This window comes from Schistocerca americana, chromosome 10 (genome assembly GCF_021461395.2).
Source record: "Schistocerca americana isolate TAMUIC-IGC-003095 chromosome 10, iqSchAmer2.1, whole genome shotgun sequence".
Lineage (NCBI taxonomy): Eukaryota > Metazoa > Arthropoda > Insecta > Orthoptera > Acrididae > Schistocerca > Schistocerca americana.
In genome coordinates, this window is record NC_060128.1 from 167,372,478 (window position 1) to 167,393,803 (window position 21,326).

The 21,326-nt window shown below is 44.7% G+C and overlaps 1 protein-coding gene across 1 annotated transcript in view; it reads right to left on the bottom strand.

Moving 5' to 3' along the window:
- LOC124552337 overlaps window positions 1–19,434 on the bottom strand; it is a 32,862-nt gene extending 13,428 nt beyond the window's left edge. Inside the window, exons 1-3 of the mRNA XM_047126607.1 lie at window positions 19,128–19,434; window positions 12,557–12,716; window positions 594–721 (exon numbers count right to left, since the gene is read on the bottom strand). Of these exons, the coding sequence (XP_046982563.1) occupies window positions 594–721; window positions 12,557–12,716; window positions 19,128–19,434 (595 nt within the window). The remainder of the gene's footprint in view (window positions 1–593; window positions 722–12,556; window positions 12,717–19,127) is intronic.
- Between the last annotated feature and the right edge of the window lie 1,892 nt (window positions 19,435–21,326).

Below are 21,326 nucleotides of genomic sequence, written 5' to 3' on the forward strand. Positions count from 1 at the left end.
TCGTACGTTTCTCAACAACAGATTCGGTGACCGACGGATTGGTAGAGGCGGACCAATTCCATTGCCTCCACGCTCTCCTGACCTCAACCCTCTTGACTTTCATTTACGGTGGCATTTGAAAGCTCTTGTCTACGCAACCCCGGTACCAAATGTAGAGACTCTTCATGCTCGTATTGTGGACGGCTGTGATACAATACGCCATTCTCCAGGGCTGCATCAGCGCATCAGGGATTCCATGCGACGGAATGTGGATGCATGTATTCTCGCTAACGGAGGACATTTTGAACATTTCCTGTAACAAAGTGTTTGAAGTCACGCTGGTACGTTCTGTTGCTGTGTGTTTCCATTCCATGATTAATGTGATTCGAAGAGAAGTAATAAAATGAGTTCTAACATGGAAAGTAAGCGTTTCCGGACACATATCCACATATCATATTTTCTTTCTTTGTGTGTGAGGAATGTTTCCTGAAAGTTTGGCCGTACCTTTTTGTAACACCCTGTATAACTGTAAAACTATCTCATTCTCTATCATAGTGAGAGGATACTGTTATGGTCCACAGAACATCCAAATACTCAACTAACTGTCTACATACCAACAACGTATCCTCCAAGGATGGCGATGGCGAGGACGCAGTTGGAGTCTATGAGGGCACCCAGCATGAGGGACGTGATAAAGGTGCCCAGGCGGCCGAAACACAGCGACAGGCACACCGCCATGGCTCTGCAATAAGAAATTGCACACCAACAGCTCTATAATTTTGCTAATTGAGAGGTAAAACATGTTCACTCGGTGATACGCGATAATCAGTAGAGAGAGGGGTGTTTATGCAGGGGAAGGCAGAAGAGGGGAGTACAAAAGGACTCGGGGGGGGGGGGGGGAGAAAGGAGATAGGGAGAGGGTAGGTGGGGAGTAAACACAGGATGGAAGGGGGGAGGAAGAGGGAGCCCAGGGAAAGGACAGAGGAAAGGAGAGGGGTGAGGATCAGAGTTGATAGGAAGGATAAATGGAGGGGGAGAGGGCATCATCCGGGAGGGGGGATTGATGGAAGCCACCTTGGGAAAGGAGATGTAGGGTGTAGAGATGGAGGGTAGGGGGGATACAACAGTGAAGATGTGGCAGGGGGCGGGGATAGGAGAGGAGCAACCAGGGGGTGAGGGGGATCAAGGCAGCGGGAGGTGTAGAGGATGCGGATATGTTCGAGGAAGAGGAGCAGATGGGGGAAAGGAATGAGATCATAAAAGATCCGTGTGGGGGACGGGAGGCGTATATGGAAGGCGAGGTGGAGTGCATGACGCTCAAGCATCTGGAGGGACTTATAGAATTTGGGGGGGGGGGGGGGGCTTCTGAGCTGGCATAAAAACCTTACCGTGCGCCACTCTGACCAACCTATGTTCCCCTTTGCTGAATAGAAACATATTAAAGTCAAGTCTGTGAACTAGAACAGCTGGTCTCTAATATTAACGTACCTTATTGTCGATTCGATAGGAGAAAATGTATGTGCCTTTATTGCCTGCATAGGCTCAGCTTGAATTTGCTATACGTACAGTCTATCCGATATGGAGACTTTGACATACTGTAGTTTTAAATGATAACTTTTACGTTTGGGGCAGTATGCTGGTGCCAGCCCCATGATACAGGTCACATACGAGTAAGTCTCCAAATTCCCCAAAATTTCAATTTTGTGTGGAAATGGTTACAACAACATTGGAATAACAGTGATGCTCTACCATACATGGCTCTTGCATTGGTGTGGCAAATGGTGGCAGGCTTAGTGGTACCGAAAATACACCAATCAGCCGAAACATTATGAGCACTGTCCACCATGACATTGGATGCCGCATGGTGGCATTCCGAGCACGTGACTCAGTAACGAAAGTACATACGCAAAGCAGACATGAACAGTCATCAGCCTAGCGAAAATATGGGGTGCAAATGGGTAAATACATTGAGATCAGTGGTTTTGAGAAAGGGTGGGTTATTATTATGCGTCGCTTGTGAACGAGTGTCTCGAAAACAGCGAAGCTGGTCGAACGTTCATGTACTGGTGTCGTGAGCATCCGTAGAAAGACGTAGAACAACAGTGAAACTACCACTAGGCGCTAAATGGTTGGACGCCCCTCACTCTTCACAGAACGTGATGTTCGGAGAATTGTCTGCTATGTGAAGTAGGATAGATGGTGATCTGTGGCGTCTCTGCGGAAGGAGTACAATGCTGGTGCATGCACAAGTGTTCTGGAGCACACTGTTCATAGTACATTGTTGAACATGGACTTGTAGCAGACTACCCTTACTCACTGACATGTTGGGCCAACGACATCGTCAGTTACGACTGCATTGGGCACAGGACTGTCGGGATTCGAACGTCGATAAATGGAAACATGTCTGCTCTTCGGATGAATCTCATTTTTTGCTATACTAGGACTATTTTCTCCGCAAATTATTTCGAGCAGTTAGTCCACGAACCCACGCGAATTGTAAATGGTTGCGAAAACACACTTGACCTCTTAGCCACAAACAATCCAGAGCTGATAGAGAGCATCATGACTGATACAGGGATTAGTGATCACAAGGTCGTTGTAGCTAGGCTCAATACCGTTTCTTCCAAATCCACCAGAAACAAACGCAAAATAATTTTATTTAAAAAAGCGGATAAAGTGTCACTAGAAGCCTTCCTAAGTGACAATCTCCATTCCTTCCGAACTGACTATGCAAATGTAGACGAGATGTGGCTCGATTCAAAGATATAGTAGCAACAGCAATTGAGAGATTCATACCTCATAAATTGGTAAGAGATAGAAGTGATCCCCCATGGTACAAAAAACAGGTCCGAACGCTGTTGCAGAGGCAACGGAAAAAGCATGCGAAGTTCAGAAGAACACGAAATCCCGAAGATTGGCTAAAATTTACAGACGCGAGAAATTTGGCACGGACTTCAATGCGAGATGCCTTTAATAGGCTCCACAACGAAACATTGTCTCGAAATTTGGTAGAAAATCCGAAGAAATTCTGGTCGTATGTAAAGTACACAAGCGGCAAGACGCAGTCAATGCCTTCGCTGCGCAGTGCCGATGGTACTGTTACCGACGACTGTGCCGCTAAAGCGGAGTTATTGAACGAAGTTTTCCGAAATTCCTTCACCAGGGAAGACGAATGGAATATTCCAGAATTTGAAACACGAACAGCTGCTAGCATGAGTTTCTTAGAAGTAGATACCTTAGGGGTTGCGAAGCAACTCAAATCGCTTGATACGGGCAAGTCTTCAGGTCCAGATTGTATACCGATTAGGTTCCTTTCAGATTACGCTGATACAATAGCTTCTTACTTAGCACTCATATACAACTGCTCGCTCACCGATAGATCTGTACCTACAGATTGGAAAATTGCGCAGGTCGCACCAGTGTTTAAGAAGGGTAGTAGGAGTAATCCATCTAACTACAGACCTATATCATTGACGTCGGTTTGCAGTAGGGTTTTGGAGCATATACTGTATTCAAACATTATGAATCACCTCGAAGGGAACGATCTATTGATACGTAATCAGCATGGTTTCAGAAAACATCGTTCTTGTGCAACGCAGCTAGCTCTTTATTCGCACGAAGTAATGGCCGCTATCGACAGGGGATCTCAAGTTGATTCCGTATTTCTAGATTTCCGGAAAGCTTTTGACACCGTTCCTCACAAGCGACTTCTAATCAAGCTGCGGGCCTATGGGATATTGTCTCAGTTGTGCGACTGGATTCGTGATTTCCTGTCAGGAAGGCCGCAGTTCGGAGTAATAGACGGCAAATCATCGAGTAAAACTGAAGTGATATCAGGTGTTCCCCAGGGAAGCGTCCTGGGACCTCTGCTGTTCCTGATCTATATAAATGACCTGGGTGACAATCTGAGCAGCTCTCTTACGTTGTTCGCAGATGATGCTGTAATTTACCGTCTAGTAAGGTCATCCGAAGACCAGTATCAGTTGCAAAGCGATTTAGATAAGATTGCTGTATGGTGTGGCAGGTGGCAGTTGACGCTAAATAACGAAAAGTGTGAGGTGATATACATGAGTTCCAAAAGAAATCCGTCGGAATTCGATTACTCGATAAATAGTACAATTCTCAAGGCTGTCAATTCAACTAAGTTCCTGGGTGTTAAAATTACGAACAACTTCAGTTGGAAACACCACATGGATAATATTGTGGGGAAGGCGAGCCAAAGGTTGCGTTTCATTGGCAGGACACTTGGAAGATGCAACAAGTCCACTAAAGACAGCTTACACTACACTCGTTCGTCCTCTGTTAGAATATTGCTGCGCGGTGTGGGATCCTTACCAGGTGGGATTGACGGAGGACGTCGAAAGGGTGCAAAACGGGCAGCTCGTTTTGTATTATCACGTGATAGGGGAGAGAGTGTGGCAGATATGATACGCGAGTTGGGATGGAAGTCATTAAAGCAAAGACGTTTTTCGTCGCGGCGAGATCTATTTACGAAATTTCAGTCACCAACTTTCTCTTCCGAATGCGCAAATATTTTGTTGAGCCCAACCTACATAGGTAGGAATGATCATCAAAATAAAATAAGAGAAATCAGAGCTCGAACAGAAAGGTTTAGGTGTTCGTTTTTCCCGCGCGCTGTTCGGGAGTGGAATGGTAGGGAGATAGTATGACTGTGGTTCGATGAACCCTCTGCCAAGCACTTAAATGTGAATTGCAGAGTAGTCATGTAGATGTAGATGTAGATGTAGATATGGTTGCCTTCACAAACTCCGGCATTGAGGTGAACGGTGGCTCGAAACGCGCAGTATGCCATGGACACAGGTTGGTGGGAGCAGTATCATGCTATGGGAGACATTCTCCTATTCTTGCATGGGACCTGTGGTAGTAATCAAAGACTTGCTGACAGCTGTGCATACCTGCATCCCTTCATGCTTGATGCCTTCTCTGAAGGCGATGTCATCTTTCAGCAGTATAACTGTCCGTGTCTCAGAGACAGAGTCGTGCTACATTGGTCTGAGAAGCATTATAGTGAACGCACATTGATGTCTCGGCGAGCAAATTCGCCCAATGTAAATCCTCCTGCGTGGCTATTGAGAGCCATCTCCAAGTACACAAATTGGTAGCCCATTATTTACGTGAATTACATCACCTTTGTGAAGACATCTTATATTACACACCTTCAGAAACCTACCAACGGACTGTCGGATCCATGATTGGAGAATCAGTGACGTATTTCGTCCCTAAGACGGACAAACAAGTCATTATTAAGCAGGTTTTGGCTCATCAGTTTAAGACTGGCGTGGAAAATACACAACCTGACCGGAAAAGTGAAGCGAAGGAGGAGACAAAATGGAACTTCATACATTGAGAGGGTACCCGATTACAAAATCAAGTCTAATTTGCATAGAAGCTGGCAGGATGAGCCTACATATCAGTATTATATTGCACCGCCTCTGGTATGGATGCAAACACTGAATCAGTTGGGAAAGATTTCATAAATCCATTGAATCCTTTCCTCAGGCAACCTGGCTGGCCAATATCTTTTGTAATTGGCCCTTCACATCCTGGGTACTGTCACTGGGATGGGGTTGTGATGTCCAAGCTGGTCTCACATGTGTTCTATCAGGGACAGACTTGGGGCGGGGGTTGCTGACCACATCTCCTCACATTATAACACCAGGACTAACATCACTGTTCCTCTGCAGTACACTGGAAAAATGGGACTCCCTCCCATGCTGCCAGCATACTGGGTAATGAGTGTCGTCTGAGGTATGGCATGATCATGATTCATTAGTGAACACAATGTGACGTCATTCATCAGCTGTCTATGCTTCCTGGTCACGGCACCAATGTAAATGCGGCTGTTAATAGCAGCCTGTTCAGATGCGGTCAGTCAGAATCTTGATAATGAGTGTGTCTGCCCTCCCATTCCCATGCAGTCCAACACTGGGACGCTGGGCATGGCACAATTCGACCAGCTAGCCAAATGGAGGCCCACAGTCAGACCCCTTTCAAACTCTGTCAGTTGCTGATTACGTGGTTTGACATTAGTACATGGCTCCTCACAGTGATCACTCAACATTTTACATTCTTCATGCCCCTTATGTACACTGTCATGCCTGGTGATAAAACTAAACATTGTCATAGAGAATCGCAATTCTAATCATTTACAAACCCACCAATGATGTCTCCATTGACATATGACCATATCTTCTGGATGTTTCACTTTTTTGTCAGGCAGTGTACTTCATGCACTGTAAGATAGGCAACCCAACTTCAGTCATCCACATTTGCACCAGTTTTATTTTGTTTTTCTCATAATTTGTTCACTATGTCCTGAACGTTGCTCTCTAGTCTTAGATCAGCTGAAGCTGTCAGAAGGTAGTCGAGGTCACAAGCATTTTGTGTCCTGCCTATGGCAACATTTGCGATCTAATAGTATGGTGCCTGTGTGTACCATAAATAAAATCATTTTGTACAGATTTCCACTGACCAGCCAAAACATTATGACCACCTACCTAATAGCTGGTATGTCCACCTCTGGCACAGATAAGAGTGATGACCCATCGTGGCATGGAAGCAGTGAGGCCTTGGTAAGTCGCTGGAGAGATCTGGCACCACATTTATAAACAAAAGTCACCTAATTCCCATAAATTCCGGGGAGGGAGCGATGAGCTCTGATATCACATTCATTGACATCCCAGATATATTTGATTGGGTTCAGATCTGACGAGAACCAGCACATCAATCAGAACTCACTGCTATGTTCCTTGAACCACTCCATCACACTCCTGGCCTTGTAACATGGTGCATTATCTAGCTGCAAAATGCCATTGCCATTGGGAAATGTGATCGTCATGAAGGGGTGTACTTGGTCATCATCGTGCCTTGCACAAGCTCCACTGGGCTCATGGATGCCCACGTGAATGTTGTCCAGAGAAAACTGGAGCCGCCATCAGCTTGTCTGTCCCCTACAGTACAGGTGTTAATGAGCTGTTCCCTTCGAAGGAGACGCATTTGCGCCCTCTCATCAGCACAATGAAGAAGCTATCGGAATTCATCAGACTGTGCAACGGTCTATAACTGCGCCAACATCCAGTACCGATGGTCACTTGCCCATTTCAGTCGTAGTTGCCTATGTTGCGGTGTTAACACTGGCACTTTTGCACAGGTCATCGGTTTTTGAAACCCATTGTTAGGAGTGTTAGGTGCACTGTGTGTTCAGACACACTTGTACTCTGCTCAGCATTGAAGTCTGATGTTAGTTCTCCCACAGTTCGTGGTCTTCCTTGTTGTACCAGTCTGCCCACATACGATGTCCGACATGTGTAATGAGGTGTGGCTGTCCAAATCCACGATGTCTGGACACAGTTTCGCCTTGGTTTCCCCACATGTTGAAGGCACTCATCACAGCACTCCTCGAACACCCAACAAGTCACACAGTTTCTGAAATGCTTGTGCCAACCCTTCAGGCCATGACAATCTGCCCTCAGTCAAACTAATATAGATCATGCACCTTCAGTGTTTTAGACATGGACTGCACACTCACTGATACTAGATGCACAGTATGAGTGTGTCTGACTAGCAGTCATTCCTTTCCAGGTGACTCTCTACTGCCTGAGCATGTTTATATAGCAGGTCGGTGGTCATAGTGTTCTGGATGGTCAGTGTATTTGCCACCATATGCAAGGGCTATGACTATTGCAAATCAGGCTAGTTACTACCTGTCACCACTCTTCCCGTGACCATCTCTGGGCTCTGTCTTTTAAATTTTCGTGTCTCACTGACAGATACAGTTCTAACTCATGTGATGACACCTTCTGAAGCACATTGTCCCACATATCACACAGTATTCTGTCCATGACAATATCATGTATGCTTTTTATCACTCAATATGCTACTTCCTTCTTCTGTTACATGTCTATGGTGTCCATAGTCAAGAATAGCTCTGCTTACTTTTTAAATCCCATTCAGACATCATGAGGATGGTTTGTGACCATATATAATATGGATGAACCATGAGGATGGATGCATATCACCTATCAGTAACCTTTCATTAATGTTAGGAAATATTTCCTAAATACATGTTACACTGTTGGTGCTATCCCACACTTCCTTTTGCTCTCATTAACTTGTTTGTTATTTCTGATTTACTATCAGAATAATTGCCTGGCATAATGTCACGGACCTTCTCTAGAGCGAGTACACTACTTGTCTATGCGAGGTCTGTTAGAAAAGTATGCGACTTTTGGCTAGGAAAAAGAAAATGGCTTACCTGGAGCGTTAGACACCTAATCACCCTCAAAGTAGTTCCCTTGCGACTCCACGCACTCCTCCAAGTGTTGCCGCCATTGTTGGAAGCATGCCTCTTACGAAATGGAGTTTAGCTCAGCTGCCACAATATCCTCTCTTGTCTGAAATAGCTTTCCTTTCAGTGGCCTCATGTGTCTGAGGAACAGCCAGAAGTCTCAGAAAGGCATATCAGGAGAGTAAGCAGATGCGTCTGGTTTTTTTTGCCAAAAACGTCTGAATCGAGTGCAAGGAATGTGCTGAAGCATTGTCGTGGTGGAGGTACCAGTTTCCTGTTGACCGGAAGTCCAGTCTCTTGCCCTGCACAGCATTACGTAGGCGATGGAGGTCATCCGTGTAGTATTCAGTGGTGATTGTTTGACACTGTGGTGCATACTCATGGTGTGCCACATCACAGGACTCAAAGAAAGCAGTAAGCATCACTTTGACGTTGCTGCACACTTGGTGGGCCTTCTTTGGTCTCGGTGACGATGAATGCTTCCACAGTGATGATTGGGATTTGGTTTCCGAGTCATACCTGCACATCCAGGGCTCGTCATCAGTGATTATGGTGTTTACAAACTGAGTGTCTCGGCCAGCAGCTTTGGCACGAATTTCACCGACACTCTCTTTGTGGCCAAATCTTCGGTCACGATGGAATGTGCCGAAAAAGTGCCGATGGCCACAACTTCTGCAATTCCTCTGACAGTCACATGTAGGTCCCGCATCACCACAGCCTTCACTTTGATGATGACCTGGTCACTTCAACATGTTGATGGGCGTCTGGAGCTTGGCTCACTATCGAATGACGTACAGGCGTCTTGAAACTGGTTGAACCACTCCCTAAACTGTGTGATGCCCACAGCACAGCATCGTCAGTGAAAACCGTATGAATCTTCCGAATGGTTTCCACTTGGCTGACGCCCAGTTTCTGTCAAAATTTGATGCAGTAGCGCTGCTCCAGCCGTTCCGCCATTTCCCTCGCAACGAAAAACTGACACGAGCATTACACACTACCTCACCCGACTACTGCTTGCCAGCAACTGATTCTATTGACGGCAGGAAAAAATTTACGCAAGTGCACATAGGTTCTAGGTCCGCATAAAATGCGTGGTAGATTCAAACCCATCAGGTGAGAGCAAAAAAATAAATAAATAAATAAATAAAATAAAAGACAGGTCCGATACATCTCTAATAGACTTCCTACCTTTGATACGGACATTCAACAGGCCATATCCCTAAAATCACAATGAGGGGATCTCCCAATGTTGTATGGTAGGAGCTGTGAATTGTATCAAGACCTCAGTGCATGTTCATTGTAACACTTTCGCCAGTATTGCCACTGTCAGTTTATAAGCCCAAACACCAGGTCTCTGTGTCAAGCTTGAAAGTACTTGTCATATATTCTGATCAGTCATGGCGGTATGGTAAATATATTTTTGGCTATATTCACATTTAACGGATAGTGGCTGAGTCTGTGGTGCTGACACAAGGTAGGAAGTTTTGCGTTTCGTGTAACATGATGCCTAAATACCCATATTTTTCTACTCTCTGAATGGCTTCTCATGAATCTAATCATAGGATTTCAGCCTATAATTATGTACATGATATAAAGAAACTAGCAACACAATGACCATAAAACCGAACTTAAACATTTACAAGAATTTTAATGTTTGTTGTACACAGCATGGTCCATCAAAGCACCATCCAAACTGATACATGCAAGTAGACGAAGAGCAATGTTGTCACAAGCAGCTTGAAAGACTTGTACTGGCATCCTGCGGAACTCTTCTGTGATATATACCAGTAGTTTGGCAAAATTGCATACCTGATGATATAATTTGTCCCTTAAAACACCCAATAAGAAGAAGTCATGTGGTGTAAAATGGGGAGATGGAGCTGGCCACTCCACAGGCCCACGTCGACTGATCCAGTGTATGGCACAGTGTGGCGGTGCTCCACCTTGCCACCACAGGTCACTAACGCTGTGCTGACAGTAAGGGATGCACAGAGTCTGTAAGGCATTGGAAGTAACGTTCTCCAGTAATGGTATCACAAAAAAAGGATGGGCCAGTCAACCATCACAAGAGAGACCATCGCTAACCATGGTATCAGGGCTTATTTCACGCAAAATGATGGTTACATCAGGGTTTTTTTTTCTTACAGCATACGCAACTGTGTCGGCTAACAACTCCCGGAACACGAAGAGCCAAAGAAACAGATACACCTGCCTAACATTGTGTAGGGCCAACTCGAGCACACAGAAGTACCACAACACGACGTGGTATAGACTCGACTAATGTCTGAAGTAGTACTGGAGGGAACTGACACCATGAACGCGGATGGATACAGATGGTCAGACAGGATGCTTACGTACATGTCACCTGTCAGAGTCGTATCTAGACGTATTAGAGGTCCCATATTACTCCAACTGCCCACGCCCCACATCATTACAGAGCCTCCTCCAGCTTGAACAGAGCTACTGATATGCCGGGTCGATGGATCCATGAGGTTATCTCCACATCCGTACACGTCCATCCACTCAATACAATTTGAAACGAGACTCGTCTGACCAGGCAACATGATTCCAGTCATCGACAGTCCAAAGTTGGTGTTGATGGGCCCAGGTGAGTTAGTCATCAAAGGTACACGAGTGGGTATTCGGCTCCGAAAGCCCATATCGATTACGTTTCATTCAATGGTTCGCAGACTGCCACTTGTTGATGCCTCAGCATTGAAATCTGCAGCAATTTGAGGAAGGGTTGCACTTCTGTCACACTGAACTATTCTCTTCAGTCGTCGTTCGTCCCGTTCTTGCATCAGTTCTTTCCGGAGATTTGACGTTTTACAAGATTACTGATATTCACAGTACACCTCGTGAAATGGCCGTACGGGAAAATCCCCACTTCATCGCTACTTCGGAGTTGCTGTATCCCACCGCTCGTTGCGCCGACTATATCACCGCCTTCAAACTCACTTAAATCTCGATAACCTGCCATTGTAGCAGCAGTAACCGATCGAATAACTGTGCCAGACACTTGTTGCTATACAGGGTGATTCAAAAAGAATACCACAACTTTAGGAATTTAAAACTCTGCAACGACAAAAGGCAGAGCTAAGCACCATCTGTCGGCGAATTAAGGGAGCTATAAAGTTTCATTTAGTTGTACATTTGTTCGCTTGAGGCGCTGTTGACTAGGCGACAGCGTCAGTTGATGCTAAGATGGCGACCGCTCAACAGAAAGCTTTTTGTGTTATTGAGTACAGCAGAAGTGAGTCGACGACAGTTGTTCAGCGTGCATTTCGAACGAAGTATGGTGTTAAACCTCCTGATAGGTGGTGTATTAAACGTTGGTATAAACAGTTCACAGATAATGGGTGTTTGTGCAAAGGGAAAGGTTCTGGACGGCCGAGAACGATTGATGAAAATGTAGCACGCATCCAGCAAGCATTTGTTCGCAGCCCAAGAAAATCGACTCGCAGAGCTAGCAGAGAGCTGCAAATTCCACAATCAACTGTATGGAGAGTCCTACGAAAAAGGTTAGTTATGAAACTACCTGAACGTCAACTACCCGAGGCGATGGATCGGCCGCCAGGCAGCCCGTGACAGAGCACTTCATCACTGGCCTCCAAGAAGCCCTGATCTTACCCCCTGCGATTTTTTCTTACGGGGGTATGTTAAGGATATGGTGTTTCGGCCACCTCTCCCAGCCACCATTGATGATTTGAAACGAGAAATAACAGCAGCTATCCAAACTGTTACGCCTGATATGCTACAGAGAGTGTGGAACGAGTTGGAGTATCGGGTTGATATTGCTCGAGTGTCTGGAGGGGGCCATATTGAACATCTCTGAACTTGTTTTTGAGTGGAAAAAAACCTTTTTAAATACTCTTTGTAATGATGTATAACAGAAGGTTATATTATGTTTCTTTCATTAAATACACATTTTTAAAGTTGTGGTATTCTTTTTGAATCACCCTGTATTTAGGCGTTGTTGACCACATCGCCGTATTCTGCCTGTTTACATATCTCTGCATTTGAATACTCATGCCTTCGGCTTTTCAGTGTAAAGGACTTGATAATATTTACGATTAATTCCTTCGACGTTTCAGCCTTCTCTCCTTTGCTTAGTACTGCCTTTAACTCTTATTTTTCAGCTGGTGATCACCGTACTTGTAAGCTTACACAAAACAGTTCCTCAGTGCATGTTGGACTGACCCTGTTCGTGTCGCTCGTATGCACTCGAAAAGAAAATGAAATCTGTCCACTTCCTTTGGAAATGCTTACCTGAGATAGGTGGGGACGGTATCGACGACGACGACGTTGACGACGGACACGCACATCCCGGAGAGCACGATGAAGGCCATCGGCAGCAGCAGCACCTCCAGGTCGGTCTGCGCCCACAGTACGGCCACGCCGCACGCCCCGGACACCGTCAGGCACACCGCTGTAACGGCAGCGGCACTCGTGAGTTCAAAAATAGTTCAAATGGCTCTGAGCACTATGGGACTTAACATCTGAGGTCATCAGTCCCATAGAACTTAGAACTACTTAAACCTAACTAACCTAAGGACATCACACACATCCATGCCCGAGGCAGGATTCGAACCTGCGTCTGTAGCAGCAGCGCCATTCCGGACTGAAGCGCTTAGAACAGTTCGGGCACAACAGCCGCACATCTCCAGTCGTGAAGGTAAGACGCAACTCCCTAATCATATTTCTGAGTTCACACTGTGTGGTTCTGCGTGGTTCTCCAGATGACTATGTTGGTGTAAAAGTAGGGTCAATGCCACTGGCAGATTACAGCAGTGTTTCGGCTGTATTTGCCAACTCACCATCATCGCGCCCATTGCTTGATGGTGGTACATGTTGGGGGAACATGAACTGGCAATCGTTCGCGATGAGCGACAGGTCGAATGGTAGACAGGATGTCAGGGTACTGAATATTCCTTTTAGTATTCACTCCTTTCATCGAGGGAGGTACCATATGAATGTAACAATTTGCGAGTTCACGTCAAACAGCAGGCTCACCAAACTTCATGGAGAGATTTTTACCATGCATCCAAGCATTCACTGTAGAGGAACACGAGATGCAGCACAGGATTTCTCTCGGTCTCCAAGTCCACACGCGAAATACGAAAAATACGAGACGTATGCTTGTTTCACTGCTTTGGTCAATGTCCGTCTTCTTGAACCGCATGGAACATCAAAGGCCATCCATCCGTGTGACATATGCTTCTTAGCTGAAGAAATTTGTACCCTGCTGAAATACAGTGTAGACAGTGTTAATTACAATAAGCATGAGTGGCTAGTGCGTGGGGATTTCAAAGTCATTGCGATGCTGTTGGGTTTGCAAGGGGATTACACAAACAATAAGTATTTCTGCTATCTGTGTGAATGGGACAGTCGTGCACGAGAAGGACACTGTACACAAGGGAATGACCTTCACAGACAGATCTGGGATCTGGGTACAAAAATATTGCCAATGAAGCTCTAGTAAATCTGAACAAAATTGTTCTCCCAACGCTGCACATTAAGTTGGGAATCATGACACCATTTGTTAAGGCTGTGCACAGAACAGAGAAAATTACAAATGCGATATTCATTGGTCCACAGACGCGCCAGCTGTTGGGTTTGACGATACAAATCCCCGTTACTAGATGGATGTTTCTAGTATGCAAGGATTGCTTTGTGGAGAGCGAGCGCGAAGATTTGCAACGGTCGGTCTCCGCGGCCGGGCGAGCGAGCACGTGGCCTGCAGCTTGGGGCGTTGTTTGGTTTTTCGCACATTACGCGAAAACTATGTAACTTACGGTGAAGAGCGATGCGGCAGTGGATTGTGGTCACCAACATGCACCTTCTGAGAGATCGATCTTTATTTCAAGTCACGAGACGCAAAAGTTATAGTAACCTCAAAATCGGTTAATATCACGAGTACTGAAAGATTAATAAAAATAGTAAATACCGACCTACAGGGATGAGCGAGCACTCATTAAAAACGTCTCGTCACAGCGGATCGAGTGCCGTAGTCATATGTTAAGATTCATAAACAATTAAGCCCGTAAAGAGCAATTAACAAAGTTTGATGAAAAATTGTTTATAAAATTCAATAGAAAATTCATGACGTGAAGAACGGCACTATATAATATTTTCGGTGGCGTCACACGTATTTTAAACTAGTTAAGTTATACTATATACTTAACTTGCAATAGTTTTCATTGTTTGCAAATTATTATTAACATTTATCGCCCATAGTTAATTAATTGTTATAGATATGAAGATTTTGAGCAGCGCAATGTGTAGATCGCTAAAGATTACGTCTAAAAACAGTGCTTTATGCAGTTCCATGTTAAAACTTTGCAGCACAGATGTAAACAAACAAATTTGCGGTAAGTGGCGAAATTTTGCAAAAACTAAAACTTGATTTACGGGCGATAGAATAATCTAGTAGTATAAAATAGTAAATAAGATGTCCATTTTAGCGCGGTTCCGATGGTGTACTTATTTCTGTCGAGGGATGTATATATCAAAATTTGTAACTTTAACTCGTGAGACAGGTCAGTCGTTGGTCAGTCGTTTTGGAGGGTGGGTGGCGATCAAGTCCACTTGAGGGTGGCCCATGTGGTCGGCTGAGAACTTTTTTCGCGCCGATTTATGTCGACAAAGAGTATTGTTTAATAGTGCAAGTGTGCAAGCATTATTTGGTGAACTGGAAGTGCTACGATTATTTGCGTGAGTACGATTTACGATTTACATCGTCGTAAGTGAACGTGTGGCGATCTGTGATTTCGCGCCAAAACTGTTAGAACAAAGAGGACAGTAGGAATTGTGGATCTGTTCGAATTGACTGAATAACTTTAGATTGTAGCAGCCTAAATTACTGCTATTGGGGGCTCGGAGTCAAATTATTATTAAAGTAAAAATGTAAACCATCTCACCAGAGCTAATTTCATTGTGTGAAATAAAAGGACAACGCCAATAAATAGTGACTGAACTGTGTCATGAAAAACTGATTTTGCTATAATAATGGCCTAATTTTTGTTCCCTAGCATAAACTGTACTCATGTCTGAGTGAATAATTAATTCAAAAACTATAACATATGCGCGGGTGTGGAATTGTGCTAATGCACCAAGTGTGGAAATCATCCCCTGAGACTTACGTGAGAGCGAAAATTTGCAATAACATTTTTTAACCAACATTTGTATATGAAGATTCGTGTGAAAACGCTGCAACCGCACTTCCTCTTCTTTATTTACCGCCCCGTCGCATGGGACTCACACTTTTGAGTCCACAGTAAACGCTGGTATGCTACATTTGTGGCATTGCTTTCGTAATGTGACAACATTGTTCTTGCTAAATAGTAGCGCCGAAAATTACAGGGTCTTTGGGGACGAACTCACTCATGCTTATGAGGATACTGGGTGCAACATGATCCTGAAGATGCACTTCTTCTACTCCCACTGCAATGTGTTCGCAGAGAACTGTGATGCACTCAGCGAGGAGCATGGTGAGCGGCTCCTCCGGGACATTTCTCTCATGGAACAGCGATATGCAGGACAGTGGACCACTGCTATGTTGTCCTCTGCTCGATGCTACAGAGAGGTGCTGGGGACACCACACACGAGTGGAAGACCAAGAAACAGCTCGAATAAACAGGTAAGTTCAGTTCATTAATATATATCCCATTGATTACGCTAGCAATATACGTGAAACGTAAAGTCCCAGATTTCTTGCAACCTTGAGCTAAAAGACAATTTTAATACTGATATTCGTATTCAGCACATCGAAATCTACACTCATGCTCATAAGGATAATGCTGATACTTGGTGAAACAACGCTCTGGTAGGCGGTTTGCACGTTTAAATCACCTCAGGGTATGACCTTGCAGTGCATTCGACCTGCGGTCGTCGCACGGTGGCGCTGGCAGCAGTCCACATACGTAGATTGTTGGTGCATGTCAGAGTACGGTGCTAATGGTTTCCAGACGTGCTAATGGCGACTGTGTGTTGAAAATGGCTCAAAGAACACATATTGATGACGTTATGAGGGGTAGAATACTAGGGCGACTGGAGGCTGGTCAAACACAGCAGGTCGTAGCACGGGCCCTCTGTGTGCCACAAAGCGTGATGTCAAGATTATGGCAACGATTCCAGCAGACAGAAAACGTGTCCAGGCGCTACAGTACGGGACGTCCACGGTGTACAACACAACAAGAAGACCGATATCTCACCATCAGTGCCCGCAGACGGCCACAGAGTACTGCAGGTAGACTTGCTCTGGACCTTACTGCGGCCACTGGAACAGTTGTCTCCAGACACACAGTCTACAGACGACTGAACAGACATGGTTTATTCACCCAGAGACCTGCAAGGTGCACTCCACTGGCCCCTGGTCACAGGAGAGAACGTAAAGCCTGCTGTCAAGGACACAGTACATGCTCATTGGAACAGTGGTCCCAGGTTATGTTCACGGACGAGTCTGAACAATGATTCTCGCCGGGTTTTTATCTGGCATTAACCAGGTACCAGATACCAACCCCTTAATGTCCTTCAAAAGGACCTGTATGGAGGTAGTGGTTTGATGGTGTGGGGTGGGATTATGATTGGTGCACGTACACCCCTGCATGTCTTTGACAGAGGAACTGTAACAGGTCAGGTTTATCGCGACGGCATTTTGCGCTAGTATGTCCGCCTTTTCAGGTGTGCAGTGGGTCTCACCTTCCTCCTGATGGATGATAACCCACGGCCCCACCTAGCTGCCATCGTGGTGGAGTACCTTGAAACAGAAGATATCAGGCGAATGGAGTAGCCTGCCTGTTCTCCAGACCTAAACCCCATCGAGCACATCTGGCATGCTCTCAGTCGACGCATCGCTGCACGTCTTCAAACCCCTAGGACACTTCAGGAGCTCCGACAGGCCCTGGTGCAAGAATGGGAGGCTATACCCCAGCATCTGCTCGACCACCTGATCCAGAGTATGCCAACCCGTTATGCGGCCTGTGTACGTGTGCATGGTGATCATATCCCACATTGACGTCGGGCTACATGCGCAGGAAACAGTGGCGTTTTGTAGCACATGTATTTCGGGACGGTTTTCTCAACGTATCACTTACAGATCTGTGTCGTGTGTGTTCCCTAAGTGCCTATACTATTAGCACCAGTTTTGTGTTGTGGCACGTTGTGTGGCATCACATTCTGCAAATTATCCTTAATTTATGAGCATGAGTGTATTAAGACTACTTTGGCTTCTGCAAACAGCCCACTGTAGACCAGTGTAATGTAAAAGGTAGCGCCACACTGTTCATTCGTCTCTCAAAACCAGTCGCTGCACAGACTCTACACACTCCGTCAGTTGACATCAGGACCATGACAACAATCTTTTGTTACCATTTTGTCTACCTCATCTCGCATCTGTCGGCCGTCGTAATTTTAATATAATTATTATTTTGATTGTTGCCGACTTACGTGGTGGGCCTTAATAAAAATGATATTTCATTTGATTTGGATTTACGATTAAATGGTTTTGTGAAGCTCTCCTTTTTAACAATATTAATCTTAAATTATTTTTTACGTTAATGAACGTTAGACTCACTGAATCTTAAAATCTGAGCGTATAAGTTGAACAATGGAATAAACTTTTCATACTAATTTCCTCGGCTAGTCAGTTCGCTTTAAAGCAAAATATCTTTAGTTATTAATTACAATGGCGGCCTACACACGCGCGAGAGTATTTTTTGGTTCAAATGGCTCTGAGCACTATCGGACTTAACAGCTGTGCTCATCAGTCCCCTAGAACTTAGAACTACTTAAACCTAACTAACCTAAGGACATCACAAACATCCATGCCCGAGGCAGGATTCGAACCTGCGACCGTAGCAGTCGCGCGGTTCCGGACTGCGCGCCTAGAACCGCGAGACCGCCGCGGCCGGCAGAGTATTTTTTCTTACCTCCGTTAACCATTGCCTCGTAGTCGGAGTCCTGGCTCTGGCTATAGTACTGAAAATAAGAATCTTAAAGCTACGTATTTTCTGCAACGTCTGGCGGCTGTGGAGAAAAATGTATATTGTGTTAATAGCGGGCGAGTATTTCGCTTCCGCTAAATTTTATAAGTTAATATCGCCACGTAATGGCGTCGTTGGCTGCATCGGCCGCTGCGATTGTTGAACTGTAAATTACTGGAATGCAGGTTAATTCAAGACATGAAATCGGGATCACCTTTTACAAATTAAAAGTGGTCAATAATATTAAATCAATATATTATCTGCTTAATTCGTACAAATATGCTTACATTTGCCAGCACTCGCAAGATGTCCGTCTACACGCAATCAAGACAAGAGAAGAAATGAAGACGACTAAAAAATTAACAAAAGAGCGTGTCTTGTCGTCTCTTTAGATCATTTTGTTATATTTCTTTGCCCTGGAAACTTACACATAGAAATTATTATAATATAGAGAAAAATGTATGTTCGCCTGAGCGGCTAGTGTCCAATTATTATTCAAATTTTAAATGTCTCTTCTTTATAAATACCGTTTTTAAGTCTTTTCGTAATATAGCACTGGGGACGCTATACTCAATTAATCACTGGCTTGTGCGAAAAACTGAGTCAATATTCCTCTCTAATGAGAGGGATGTTAAACTCAGAATGAGGACAAGATAGATGTAGCCTTTGCCACGCACTGCACAGTGATTCAGAGAGTACAGATTTAGATGCAGGAGTGAATGCATGCAATCGTCACGTAGAAGAAATACGAGTTACACCAACGAAATGTACATTTCCCGTCTTGCATAGCACATGGGAGAATCTTTGGTCGGAAGCTGACTGTAAGTGGGGAGTCCTCAGCGGTACGTGAAACTTACCGAGGATGGTCTTCTTGCTGACGACCTTGATGATGGGGCTGATGGCGATGTAGCTGACAGCAAAGCCCGCGCCCGTTATCAGCGTATTCTGGAAGCTCACTGGGTTCACCGTGGCGACGCACACGTCCGGTGCTGGAGACAGTTCCAGGGAGGCAGTGCTCGAGGTAGAGTCACCGCCCCAGCTTGTCAGGTTCCTCACCATCGCTTCCGGCACCGTCGTCGTCCAGTTGGCACCAGACCCTGCACTCAGCTGCACTGCTGTCCAGTTGCTGACTAAGAGGTCCTCAGCTGTTGCGTAGGTCTCCATCCCACTGAAATTTATTTACACTATTTTTCCTTATAATACTGAGTAAAAAAGGCTCTTACACAAATTTTCGAGAAAACACTCTTATTCAGTTTTCTTTGTTTATACAAAATACCGCAAATAGCATACACAAAGTTGATGACAACCATGAGGAGTGTGTATGAACAACCCATGGAGTGGTTCGTATTGATGGTGAAAAATCAAGAAAATTCCCAGTGGAGAAAAGGATCAAGCAAGGCGATGGCCTCTGCACATTACTCTTTGACATCCTTTACGTAAAGCAATATAAACATGTGAGCATTGAACACACAGAAAGAGATTAGAATGTGCATAGTAAGAGATTGGAATGTGCATAATAAGCAGAACCTGTTCCATGCATGAGATACAGATGTTGTTGTTGTGGTCTTCAGTCCTGAGACTGGTTTGATGCAGCTCTCCATGCTACTCTATCCTGTGCAAGCTTTTTCATCTCCCAGTACCTACTGCAACCTACATCCTTCTGAGTCTGCTTAGTGTATTCATCTCTTGGTCTCCCTCTACGATTTTTACCCTCCACGCTGCCCTCCAATACTAAATTGGTGATCCCTTGATGCCTCAGAACATGTCCTACCAACCGATCCCTTCTTCTGGTCAAGTTGTGCCACAAACTTCTCTTCTCCCCAATCCTATTCAATACTTCCTCATTAGTTATGTGATCTACCCATCTAATCTTCAGCATTCTTCTGTAGCACCACATTTCGAAAGCTTCTATTCTCTTCTTGTCCAAACTATTTATCGTTCATGTTTCACTTCCATACATGGCTACACTCCATACAAATACTTTCAGAAATGACTTCCTGACACTTAAATCTATACTCGATGTTAACAAATTTCTCTTCTTCAGATACGCTTTCCATGGATGGCCATGGCCAGTCTACATCTTATACAGATACAGAATCATAAGGTCGCCTAACATGGGGTGATATACAGCATCACCGCTCTATTGTGGTCTAGCTGTGTTGGTGAGGCGGTGGATTTCCACAGGGTAGTGGCTGCGCCACCGCGGTTCGTTTTGGGGGTGTGGCGGTGGGGCTTGTGGTCCCGTTACACCCTCTGACGGTGATTGTTCTTCATGTCAGGCAGATGCGACAGAATATTAATACGACGATAAATGTAAACTGCCTGCGCGAGAGATAAACACTCTGTGCCATTTAAGCATCTCCGTGCGAACTCAATAACAAAGATATACAGACCGTATTAAGCTACGGGAAAGAGATAATTATTTCATGTTGGACACTGGAAGAGAGATGTTCTATGTCGGATTCAGAGGAGATTGTTGGAAGCCGCGGGGGCGTAGAGTTCATAACCCTTAATCATTTCAAAAGAAATAGTCAGTGATTATAAAGACGCAAGTCGTTCGGAAGTGTGTGGTTTGATGGTGCGAATCTGCAGTTTTCCACGCTTTTTGGATTCGTCGAGAATATTTCTCTGAAGACCTAAATATTTTCACGAACTTAAGTTGGACGCCACATTCCATACACTTGACACAGCATAGCACTTGGCTGTACCGATTGATTTCCGTAGAGCGATAAATTATCTTCAGCGATTTCAGGTAGAAAAGTTCCAGCGAGGAGACTCAACGAGATGTGCTTCTGCGAAACGCATATGGTATTACCGTATTCTTTAACTTAGTAAAAAGGAATCGCTAAACCAAACCATAAATAAAAAATCAATTAATAATAATACGCAATCACATTAATAAAACGCTCATTAAATAATAGAGAGAATAAAAATTAGAACTTTAAGGTAACATTCCATTTCGTTGTGAAATGCCATGGTAGGCCTACACTCTTAGGCTCTTCGAAAAATGGATGATATTCTTGCGAATATAAAGCGGAAAACTGTTATCTTGTTAA